Source organism: Macrotis lagotis, chromosome 2 (genome assembly GCF_037893015.1).
Source record: "Macrotis lagotis isolate mMagLag1 chromosome 2, bilby.v1.9.chrom.fasta, whole genome shotgun sequence".
Lineage (NCBI taxonomy): Eukaryota > Metazoa > Chordata > Mammalia > Peramelemorphia > Peramelidae > Macrotis > Macrotis lagotis.
In genome coordinates, this window is record NC_133659.1 from 127850328 (window position 1) to 127863474 (window position 13147).

A 13147-nucleotide genomic window follows, 5' to 3' on the forward strand; every position below is an offset into this window, starting at 1 on the left:
ACTAAGTATAATAAATCATATTAAAAAGAAAATCATCTCAAACCATATAATCATCTTGATTTTTTTAAATAAAAAATTAAGTCTTGACAAAGTATAAGTTAAAGATGCTTAATATATTTAAAAGCAAAGGCATGGGAGGGCCATTTTAATGTATTTTAAAGAATATATTTAATGCCATAAGCTAGTACTATTTACATTAGAGAAATACTAAAGAGTACACTGAAAGTGAATGTTGACTAAGCTGGTCTTTCATTGGAGAGATAAATAACTAGAGCATATTACAGGAACTGAACAGGATGTAAAGGCTAAAAGTTTTCACTTTTAAAATCATCAATAAAATTTAGAAGATAAAAAATAGCCAAGAAGAAAGGCCTTTTACCTTTTGAAGAACTGGACTGAAACTTCTCAAATATTAAAATCCTGACTCATAAAAATTTTCAAGTCTACAGTTTTACTCTCTTTCCCCCTTTTTTATCCTTTTCTTTTAATTTTGATATACTCTACTGGAAGCCACAAAAAAAGAAAAAATGGCAATTTTTGAGTAAGGAGCAAGTTGTCCCCAACTAGAGGGCCTCTAGCTGACCTCTCAAGTACCACCCTTAACCCACAAAAGGTCGAAACTCAGGATGCTGCTAAAAGGGTCTGCTTAAAAAAATGTTGTTCTCCTTGAAGAAGAATCCAAACTGAGGCAATGGTGTGCTTTCAAGTGTCTGCTAAACCTAATTAACACTATGACCCAACACAGGAGCTCTGCTCAATTATTTAGTTTTTAATTAAAAAAACCCACCAACAAACTTGTGTTTAACCAGTGTGCAACTACTAGCATAATACCTGATATTGATTTAGTTTCTTAGCTATATCAAAGTGAAGTTAAACAAGCAAATCCTTTTAACAGCATTAATTAAAAATTGGTTTTTTCTAGAAACAAACTCACTTTTGCTTGACTTTATTTTCATTTGTTCAGAGTAAAAATGAATAAAGTTGATTTCATTTCAGTCTGTTTCCTCTATTTTAAGTGGATACTTTTTAATTTACAAGGCACATACCAGAAAAGTAGTTTGCAAACTGAATCATATTTTCCCCTAAATCATTATTATAATATTATAAGGAAATTCCTTCTGAAGAAAATTTCCTGAGTGAATTTAGTTGTAAACTTTCAGCGAGGGAGACCCCAAGATGGTGCCCAGCTCATTGGCATATTGCTTGTAATACACTAGAAGAATGAATTTTATTGGAATTATAATCCCCACCCAACAGCTATCTTTTTTCTCTTCTGGACAGTTTGTTGTCTTCTTTCCAACCTTGGTTTATCACTGCTATACTCTTCAAAACATAAAAATGTCTTCTTTGTTATGTGGTTCTGCTGATTCCAGACTCATACCTCCTTTTTTTTTTCTTAGAGAATTTCCGGATTATATCTGGTAGAATCGAATGAAAACAAGCAAGAAGCATATTTGCAAATCTTAAAATGCTAAATAAATGCTAGCTAGTTAGCTAGTGAGATAGGTGGTCAATCAGAATCAGAAGACCTGAATTCAAATATGACTTCAAACACTAGCTATGAAACACTGAGCAAGTCACTTCACCCTGTTTACCTCAGTTTCCTCATCTGTAAAGTGAGTTGGAGAAGGAAATGGCAAATCACCCCAAGAAAACTCCAAACAGATCATGAAGAGTTACATACAACTGAACAACAATAGCAATTAGCTGTATTAGTAATGCTTGCCAGAGATGGAATACTCCATTGTGATTCATTGGTAGGTGCTGTCCTCCAACATTGGAAGCTTTAAGGTACTGTAATAAGAATCGGAGTAACATTACTTAAGCTAGCCCCCTAAATTACAAAAACACTAGGACCCAAGGAGAGGAAATGATTTCTTCATAGTAATATGGTTCTTTAAATTAATTGTTTTATAAGCTCAAAATTCAGCATATCATTTACTTGAAACAAGTGAGATATTCAAAGAAAAATATAGGGAGCATGCCTCCCCATGTAAGAATGTAAGGCAGCAACACACACACACACACACACACACACACACACATACATATGTGAGAATGAAAATGAAGAAAAACATATACTTAAAAAAAGAGGATATTTGCTTGGGAAAAACATCCCAATGACCTGGAAGTATGTAAGTCTGAGGTTCTTGGCTCAAGTTCTTCTACTAACTATGGCTTTAGGTAAATCAGTTAGTTTCTTAGGGAGTGGGAAGATTTCCAATAAACCTTTCAGACTTAAAAATTCTATAATTCTATAGCTAACTAAACTAGAGGAAGGAATATCCACATTGACAAGATTTTAAGGATCCATTGAAGCTCTGAATTATGGTTCTATACATTTGATAATGTACCATAATGCTACTGATTAACCAATATCACCAATGAGAGCTGAGAATAGAAATAGCTTTGCAAAAATTAGGGTCAGAAAAAGCCATCCTGTTCCAAGGTACCTAAGAGGTAAAAATCAATATATTGATTACCTACCAGTAGAAATATATATTCTTTGATATCTTTTTATCAAGAGCATCTAATAAGAACCTGGCACTTTTAAATTGCAAAGATCTGGCAAGGGAAAGGATGCAGAGAGTGGGGGACACAACAGCTTGGGGAAGAGGGGGAGCTTCTTGCTCAGTTAGTTTTGGATAGGCCTTCTTTGTCCCAGCTCCAGTTTCCCTGCAGAGAGAAGCAGAGAAAGTGGTACCAGTGATTTCTGAACCCATGGGAATAAAATGATGTAATGAATAAGAGGGCAGACCCCTTCCTTTCCAAAATACTGTCTTTCAAATCTTTCTAGGCATGAGTGATGAGGGTGTGCTATCTGGCAGGGCTGGCATGCTGCCAGGGCCATGTTGCATCTCAAGATGAGTTTCTATGAAAAGGAAAGTTCCATCAATACAACCAGGTGACTCAAGATGTCCCATGCCATCTGCTGTCTCTTGGAATAAGTGGTTTCAGAAGCCCTGTTTCACATTCCTATACATGGAATACAGTGTGAGAGAAAAGACATTATGAAGTCCCTCTGTTTCAGCTTCTCCTATTCAGGGCATCTGTTTTCTTCCTATACCAAGGACTGTACTGTATTAATAACAATTAATGATAATAGTATTTATGTAGTGCTTTAGGGTGTGCAAACAATCCATTGTGGAAGGTTTTATTATTATTTATTATTTACATATATATTTATCATTACATTTTGCAGAAGGGGAAAATGAGACTGAGAGACAATACAGCTATTGTGACTGAATCAAAATTTCACAATAAGATACATAAAATGCTATATGAAAGAAAAAGAAAAACCTACCATTTGACTATCACACTGCTACAATAACTGTAGCTATAGCTAGTTTTCCCAGTTCAACCAGAACAGCATGCTGCATCTAATGTCAGAAGACTTGCACAGCTTATGATGGGAGGACATTGCTTTCATTGGCTTGAAGACCTTGGCTCCCTTCTCACAAGGGTGATAAAACCATAGGACAGTGTGGTTGCTGGCTCGGTCAACTAACATTTCATCAGTGCTTACCATGGGCCAGGCTATATTAAGTGTTGGGATTACTAAGAAAAGCAAATATGTAGTCCTTTCACTCAAGAATTTAACATTTAAAAACAAGGCAAATATACAGTCCTTTCACTCAAGAATTTCACATTTAAAAACAGGATGTATACAATATGAGTACACTGATTTTACATTGGGGGTAGGTGACATGAAAGTGCTGTGGGAGGTGGGCTTGAATTGAATCAAGGGACCTAGAAGGAGAAGGTAAAGGAGCAGGATATCCCAGGCAAGAGGAACAGCCAGTGTAAAGATTGGAGTTGGAAGATGAAATTATCAGCAAATAGATCAGTTTTTCAGTTTTGCTGGATCATAGCATATCATGTATAGAGTAGAATAAGAAAACCAGGATAAGTAAAACAAAAGGCTTTTATGTTTGATGGGGAGGGTGATAGGGAGTCACTGGAACTTATTGACTAAAGGTGTGACATGATCTGATTTGAACTTTAGGAAAATCAATGAAACCAAGTTGACCACAGATACCTGATGGTCATCCTCTGATGCTGAGAAGGCCGATTTGCATGTGATTGACCCAAGATTATGCAAGAAATGAAGAAGATCCTACAGGACTTCAGTAACTGTAATTCCAATACCTTAAGTTTGTTGCTTTTTTTGGGGGGGGATTATTTTTCTCCCTGAGACACAATGATACAATAGATAGACATGGCTATGTTTGGGAATGACACTACAACATCTTCCTGGTCAAGTTCTTAAACGAAAATGTGGTCAACTGTGGCCTCTAATGACCTAGAGTACCCTAGAATAGGAGCTGTTGCAGAGTCCCAAGGCTGACAATACTAACCCAGGATGGAGACCATTGGCCACTGAGTACATCTACAGACACCAGTATTACCCATGGGGTCCAATCCTCTTCTCCTGCTCAGGAAGCGAAAAGAGCTGAGGAATCTCACCTAGCTTTCTTGAACTCATCAACAATGTCTTTTTAGAGGCAGCTGACTTTGTCTAGTCTAAATACACAGACTAGAGAAGAATAGTTTCTTGCCCAAGCTGGAAGTGTATCCTGACTCCACAATGCATAGTCCTGGAAATTTTGATCTGTTCTGTTTCTGACCTGGGCTGCCTGAAGATCTTTTCCCACCTCCCTCTCCTCCAACGCAGGGGCCTAACATACTGTTGCCAGACTTACTATGGACCCCTGATGAGCTGTAGACCCATTCTAGCCCAGAACTCCACTAATTCTACCGCCTGAGCCTTCCCTAGTAGGGAAGGCATGCACCATCCTGCCCAGATGACTTAAAAGGATTCTGCCACAAGATGAGATCTAGTCATTAACATGAATAGTATAAGTGTCTTTGGGGAGCAGGGTCCATGGGTCAGGGTAACATCAGCAAAAGTATGGAGAAAAAACAGTTCAGACATCCACATACTTCATCCTTATCCCTCTAAATTTCTGACTTAGACAAGTAGGTAGAGTTTTATGATTAGAAATCATTTAACAAAATAGGTTATTGAATCTTCCTTTTTATTAAGGATTCAATTTCAGGTTCCACTTCAAATCTGGGCTTCCTGGTTGCTGAGCAGATGTAAGGAAACTAGTTTTGTGTGTGTATTACACATATACATGCACAGATGTTTATATACACAGACACATAAGGCAATATATATATATATATATATATATATATATACACACATATATATATAATACATATATGAGCCTGTCCAGGTATATATTCAATGCACATGTATTCTGCATGCATAGATACACATATGCATGTTTGTATATGATGCATACACACACACACTTATTCATATTGCAGATTTCAGAAGGAAAGTCTCATTACTCTCTGCAGAAGACTTGAACACTGCACCCCTGGAAGTTAGGGGCAGTCGTTCCAATTAAAGATTCTCTCTTTAGGAGTTTTCACTTCATGGTGAAAAGCTAGGGGAAACTAGGTGCTCACTGGATAAAATGATGAGCTTCCTCTGTTCAGGAAAACCAGAGTTCAAATCAGGTCTCAGACACTAGCTGTGAGACCTTGGGCAATCACTTAACTACTGTCTGCCTCAGTTTCCTCAACTGTAAAATGGGATAATAAAAGTATTATATTATTATAATGGTTATTGTGAGGATCAAATGAGATAATATTTGCAGTGTTAAGCATAGTGTATATATACATATCTATATTTACAGATAGATCTATATAAATGCTTATTTTTCTTTACTAGTTTAAAAAAATAGACATCCTGTTATGTTGCTTTTCTATATTGCTAGCATGCATGCTTCTCTTTAACTTAGAAATAACCCCACCCACCAAAAGAACTATCAATTCTTTCTTCTTAGACCACATGTTGTTTAAAAGATTTCATAGGGGAAACACACTAAATTCAGTGAACATTTTTATGACTTGTGATGATAAAAGCTTTGTCCAAAGAAATAAAATCAATACTGTTAGAAGCCAAAATTCTGATTTCTAATGAACTCAGTAGAATAAAAGCTTCATGCCACCTTGAAAGTTGAGGTCTAAATTAATGTTTGTGATTTATCAGTATAGAACTGCTACAAGTCAGTGCATTGAGGTAGATGAAGAACTGTTTATCATTCCAATTAGTTAAACTAAACATATTTCTGAAACTCCAAATACGAACTCATACAGCAAAAATCAAGTTGTTTCTTCCAATAGGATTAGGGATAATGACTTGAAATAAATCTATATCTTGCTCGTCTGTCACTGCTTGCCATATTCCTTTCTTCCTTTAAATGAATTACCCCTGGCAAGGAACTAATAAGTAGTAATTGATTTAATCCTCTGAGAAACATATATATCTTTGAGATCATCATATACAGTAATTGAACAATATTTTTTGCCAAGCTTCTCTCCAAGTAAAATGGAAATGCCCTCAAATTTGGCAACCTAGTAACAGAGATCTAATGTTGGCTGGATGCTCTCTCAGAGTCAACAAAATGGTGATAAATAGAATTATAATTGGGAGAAAGAAGACATGGTATTCTTTTCATTGCTGAAATTTAGTCTTCCTCTCTCCCAGATTTCATATTAGTCAGGTGTTCAAGGTTCTTAAGAACTGAGACATCTATTAGAGTGAAGGGTTCTGACCATCTGTGACCCATGCATACCCTTGAAAATATTCAGCAAACACCATAAGAGACAGCCAAATCTATCTTAAGTCTAAGATCTTTCCCAGATTGCTAAATACCTTACCTTCTGGTAGGCACGCTGGTGTATCAGTCGGTATCCAGCCTAGGGAACCATTCAAATGTTTCATACACAGTCTTCTTGGTGGGCCCCTAAGCTTGTATCCTTCTTGGCAGTGAAATCGGGCTACTGAATCTTCGAAGAAAACACTTCCACTGGGGGTTCGAGAGCCATACTCTGGGATTCCTGGGTCAGCACAAGCATGAAGATCATCAAATCCTGTAATGATAAATCAGAGAAGTCTCTGAACCCATCCCTCTTATCTCCTAGGATCACCTAAGCCATACTCTGGGATTCCTGGGTCAGCACAAGCATGAAGATCATCAAATCCTGTAATGATAAATCAGAGAAGTCTCTGAACCCATCCCTCTTATCTCCTAGGATCACCTGACTTGGTTCTGTAGAAGTTTTCAAATATACAGAACTGATGGTGAAATGAACTTGCTCAGTAGTCCCAAACCCTGTTCTATTCTGCATTCTATCACTCACTCACCCAGAAGGACTCATAGTTTCCTGTTTAATGTCAAAGCCAACAGGATTCAAGTTGAAAGGGGAGGGATGAAAAACTCCTATAGGATATAGGGTGAAGAGTGAACCCTTCAACAGATGCTATCATCCTCCTTACATGTCCATCTTTCTTATTCCTTCAGATTAGAAAGCTCTACTCTCAAGTCTGATATTCCCAATTTACAGAGAGAGTCATATTATATAACCTGGACATGGAGGTTATTTTTTTGGTGCACATTCAACCAAATTGATATGGCTCTGTTTAAGTCCTTCCAATACTCACAAATTCACCAAATATTTCCTGACTTGTTTATGTATGAGCCCATGTAGGTATAACTTAAGCCATGTCATTTAAGTTGTGTCTTCCCATACCTCAGCCTCCTGTTCTGCAGACTGTTCACTGGAGTTAGCTGACCATCCCCAAGAGCCATGAAAAAATTTTTATGGCAGAAGGAAAGGAAATGAACCATACCACCTTATACAATCTTTTTCTTTACAGTCTTTTATTACAGACTTAATAACCAACAAGTCATTAAAAATCAAATAAACAAAATAAGGAATAAAAAGGAGCATAATAAAGTCATAAATTCTAAATTATAGTCTGCTAAGAGGAGTATGCTTGTGGGTTTACACTTTCATTATATATAATAACAATAATCTCTTATTTGATTCTGAGTTTCCTTTGGAGAGCTATAACTAAGGTGGAGCAACTAGGACTTTGCTCATGGGTCCTGCCTTTTAGAGGGCATGACAGTATTTGTATTCCTTCAGCAGCAGAGAAACAATCCAGTTTAGATGATGGTTAATGAGATAATTAGTTAAAATGGGAAGCTACCAGATGGTGCCTTCTTCCTCCTGGCAAGGCACACACCAGGTAAGCTCATTCCCACCTGGACCTACTCTGTTTCTTCCTGCCCCTAGCTTTATAAAATCTGAGACTCTACCCACTGACTATTACAGGTTATCTGGCCCTACTCCAGGTGAATTTGTTTTAAAGCAATATTTGAAGAATTATTTTCGACCGATAGGACACATTTTGTACTTCTTACCCTGGGTGAAAAATTACTAGTTATGTTTCTCCTCCCTCCAATCCTTTTCATCTGTGCCATTAACAGATTTTGGTGTTGTTATGTTTTATGTAGTTGTAATTAATGTATATGTACCTTATAAAATCTTAATGATCCATTTCTGAACTTTAAAAAACAACAGTCTTAGGAACAGAGAGTCCATGTAAAATTGAGGATCCCCGAGGATCTAATGGATTTTGTGGTGACGCTTAGAGAAAGAACACTGGGATTTAAAATTTTTTTTTTTCTACAGCACGGTCTTACTTGGATTATGAAATAAGGATAGTGAGAAAAGAAATCTGGTTGCCATTAGCTTGGATATGAATTTTAAGCATTCAGATATTTTATGCCTTCAGATAGGAGAAACTATATAAGTTTTCTGTTAATTGTTCAAAATTAACCAAATGAAAAAGATAATAGAGAAGACAGTAGGAGAGCTGGCTAACATGGAGTCTTGATTAAAGAATTTTGCTTCACATTGTCATTGATACAAGGAGGTGGTAATAGGAACTGGCAGGGAGGACAGACCACAACTCCTTCTGAACCAAATCAGAAATTCAATCTCTTGTATAATGTCTGGCATTTTATCAAAATGCACCTAAATGTAGCTAATGTTACTTGTTCAAAGAAAAGATTTTCTCTCTTTTCTCCTCGCCTCATCTCCCAATACATGATCACTGTTTATTGCTATGCTGTTAATGTTCAAATTGCTTTCCCACAAAGCAATGAAACAATTAATGCTCATGGAGGAAGGGGCAAGAAATATTGGAAAGCCATCAAACTGTGGCTTTATGTTTTCATTTTGGGGACAAGGCATTACAGGTCTGCAAACATTCCCTATACAGAGAATGCCAGTGACTTCCTTTGGACGGTCTGCAAAAGGTGGAGGAGCTGGTATAGTGGTGGAAACTTAAGCAGAGGTTCATTATGTCATTCACAAAGTAAAATTAATTGCAATGAAATTCATTTTCAAATCACAGCTTACCACACATAAATATAGAATCCTCAAAGGCCACTGCCATGATTTCTTCATTTATTTATTTATTTATTTGTGGCTGATTTGCTAGCAAGAGGCATGATGGAACCTTTGTCTTTCTGTCTAATATAAAAATAGTCTCTCACTAAATTCAGAATCTTCCTTTCACTGGCTCAGGGTCTGCTTGGCTCAAAGCTCCCTAGTCACTGTTTATTTTATATAATGCGGTGGCTGTGAAATACTGTTACAGAATAAATAAGGACTTGGGAAATCAGGGCTGGTCCTGGATTTGTCACCGATTCATCTTGTACATATCAGTTGCCTTGGGGCTCAGTTTTTTTCTGCTAAAAAATGAAGATGAAGTTCATTAGACGATCCTGAGTACCCTGTCCAGTTCTGATCAACTATAATTCAATGACGAATATACTGCCTTTCAAATCCTTTTCTTTTTTTTCTCTTTTCCTCACCTTCTCTCCACCTTCCCTAATCCTCCCCAATACCTCTCTCCTTCTCTGAAATGACCTCTATGAAGAGGGTTGTGCTGGAGATTTTCCTAGTTATGGTGCAAGTCCAGCCCTTTCCTCCCTCTACCCCCTTCTCATTCTTCAAAAACTTGAGCATTGTCCCCAATGATATAATTTTAGGCATAAACTATTAGGCTAGACATTCCCTTCTATGCACATCAGAAAGAGAACTAGTTTTATTAGAAAGCTGAAGATTCAGTATTTAGCTTTGATTCTATCAGATAAATGAATGCCACCATCATAAAAAAGAGATGTGAGATTCATGCAAAAGTTGTGGTGTTTCCTAAAAGTCAATTCTATACACTTTGAGATAACAACAAAAAATCACTTTGTCTGAAAACTTGTATAACCTGTCCATTCTTTTCCATTTTGAAGTACTGGGAGATACTTCATTTCCAACACTTGACTTTTTGATGTGTCTATGTTAGCAATAAGAAATATGAATTTAGGGATGCAATCCCTGAAAAAAAAGGAGGGGAAATGTGCAAGCCAGGACCAAGTGAAGCCTGGAATGGTAAAAAGTAGAACTAGTCTTCACCTAAGGAAATTACTTCTATTGAGCAGGATAAATATTTTTTGCTTGGGATAGTGAGAGTCACAAATGGTACTTTTTAAATGGTTATCTTCCTCCTCATACCCCTGCATATCAATTTCCAAACTGGATCAGTTTTCCATAAGGGCATTTTGTAAAGGATCACCCTTTGAAGATGATAACCACCATCATCCACCAAAATATTTGCAAGGTCATCAGATCACTTGCACATTGAGTGGTGATGGGTGTTCCACTCTATCCAGACATGAAAAAAGGGAAAGAAAAAAATAACAAGCATGCAGACTTGCTGAATAATCATAGAATCATAGAATGTTTGAGTAGGAAGGAACCACTGAGATGAACAGGTTCAATTTTCCCATTTTACAGATGAGGAAACTGAAGTCAGAGGTTTAAATGATTTGCCTAAAGTCACATAGCTAATTAGCAATAGAGTCAAGACTAGAAACCAGATTTTCTGCTTCCCATTCCAATGCTTATTTCACTATAACACATATCTTCTAACCTAAGAATAAATCATCTTCTAAACAGTTTTCCTTTTTTAAATCTGTAAGTAGTTTTTAAATGCAAAAAAATTTAAATGAATGTCCAATTTTTCTCCCTCCTGACCTGCCCCTATCTCCACTGAGAAAGCAAGAAAAATAAAATCTGCTACTACATACATACATACATACATACATACATACATAATGAAGCAAAACAAATTCCTGTTTTGGTTGTGTCCTCCCCCAAATCTGAGTCCATCAACTCTAACACGAGGTAGGTAACCTGTTTCAGTGTGAGTCCTCTGAAGTCTTAGTTGCTTTTTGGATTGACCAGAGACCCTATGTCTTTCAAAGTTGGGAATTATTGATCTTTAGGTTCTTGTCAACTCCCATTCTATCTCCTAAACTATATTCTCACAAAAATGGATAAAGGCCAAGTTTAACATAGCTTTAAAATTTTCAAAGCACTTTAAATACCTTTTCTTATTTAACCCTCATAACACATCCATTTCAGCATGACCAAACTGAGGCTTATGTTATTTACCCCAAAGTCACCCAGATAGACAATGTCAAAGGCAGAATTAGAACCCAAGTCTTCCTGACTACAAGCTCAGTACTCCAATCACCATGCCATACTGGTCCTTGAGACTTAAAAAAAGGGAGAAGCCAATATAGATAATAGTTTCCCTTTAGTATGATTTTGAATGTTAATGTAAATAAATAATTCCTTTATAGATTAAGTCATGATCATCTAGGTTGTCAATTTTTAAAAATGAATTAGGTGGAAAGTAGCTAGGTAGTACAGTGGATAAAGTACCAACCCTGGAGTCAGAAGGAGTTGAGTTCATATTTGACCTCAGATACTTAATTGCTTTATGATCTTGGGCAAGTCATTTAACCTCAATTGCCTTCAAAAAAAGTAAAGTGAATTAGGTGGTACAGTGGAGAGATCCTGCTGGGTTTGGAATTCAGAACACCTGAATTCAAATCTAGCCTCAGATATTTACTAAGTGTGATCTTGGGCAATTTATTTAAATGACAACTGCTTCATTTATAAAACAGGACTAATAACAGCCTCTACTTCTCACAGTTGTAGTAGAGATAAAAAATATTTTGAAAGTCTTTTGCAAATTTTAAAGCACTACTTAAATATTAGCTATTATTGTTCTTCTTATTAATTATTTGCTCTTATTTCCTGGTGGAACAGGTCATTTGCTGAACTAGGAGTCAAACCCTGGGTTCCAGCATATATACATATACATATATATATATATATATACACACACACACACACACACACACACACACACATATATGACATATTATAGGACAGAACAGCAGCTTCTGCTTCCTTTAAAAATACAAAGGGATAGTAGTCACTTTTCTATTCTAATGCACAGAATCCTTTTTTTAACTAATACTTGCCCAAATGAATATATTAGCAGCAGTAGTTTGAAAGTAGCTCTATCTTTCTACATAAAAAAAGAATAATAAGCCCTCAGTCTCATTATGAGGACTTGACACCTCTGCTTTGGTTACTCTGGAGTGTGATGACACCAACTAGGGAATTTTACTGTGAACTATACTAGGAGTCTTTGAAAAGAATCAGAAAAATGAAGGAGGTGTGAAAAGCAATCTTTTGGGTTATTATAACAAAAAAGTCTTATTCAAGATAGGAAGAGTGTATCAAATGTAGTTAAATCAATTTAGAGCTAAGGCTGGCTTTCCATTCCTCTGTAAATTGCTAGATGAGCCTTTAGGGAGGAAACAGAATACAGGCAAAGAATCAATTTTGCTCCATTTATCTGGTGAGGGGGTCAGAGGGTAGAGTGAAGGCAGCATGCTTGCTAAAGTTTAAGCAGAGCTGTTTTATTTATAAAAGGACCTGGGAATTTTAATAGTGACCATAAGCTCCTCAGAACTTCTCATTTGAACTTCTATAACATTTATCATTTGTCCATTCATTCAGTATTTAGAGTCAGTGTATCAAAGCCAGAAGGGATTATGGAGAAAACCTAGTATAGCCCTTTCATATTTTCCCCTGAAAGAATGGGGCAACCAAAGAGGTGAAAACGGTTTCCCCAAAGTAACAGAGGGTCTTAGTGGCAAAGCTGAGATGGGGTAAAGATCTTTCGGCTATCTCATTGCCTTCAATAAATATTCCACAGTTGGTCTTCTAATCTTGACTAGCTCTTGAATTGTATTTAAATTGAGGCAGAGCTGTGCAAAGGCATCAGCCTCACTCTCTCCCCCAGGATCATCACAGTCCATAGGAAAGACAAAAGTCAAGACGGCTGGCAATGGCC

At 36.7% G+C, this 13147-nt stretch overlaps 1 protein-coding gene across 3 annotated transcripts in view; it reads right to left on the bottom strand.

The window, feature by feature from the left end:
* The window catches only part of SUSD4 (sushi domain containing 4), a 226248-nt gene that overhangs the window by 111658 nt on the left and 101443 nt on the right, over nucleotides 1–13147 (bottom strand). For all 3 annotated transcript variants that reach the window (XM_074222767.1, XM_074222766.1, XM_074222765.1), the window contains exon 3: nucleotides 6739–6951. In XM_074222767.1, the coding sequence (XP_074078868.1) occupies nucleotides 6739–6951 (213 nt within the window). The remainder of the gene's footprint in view (nucleotides 1–6738; nucleotides 6952–13147) is intronic.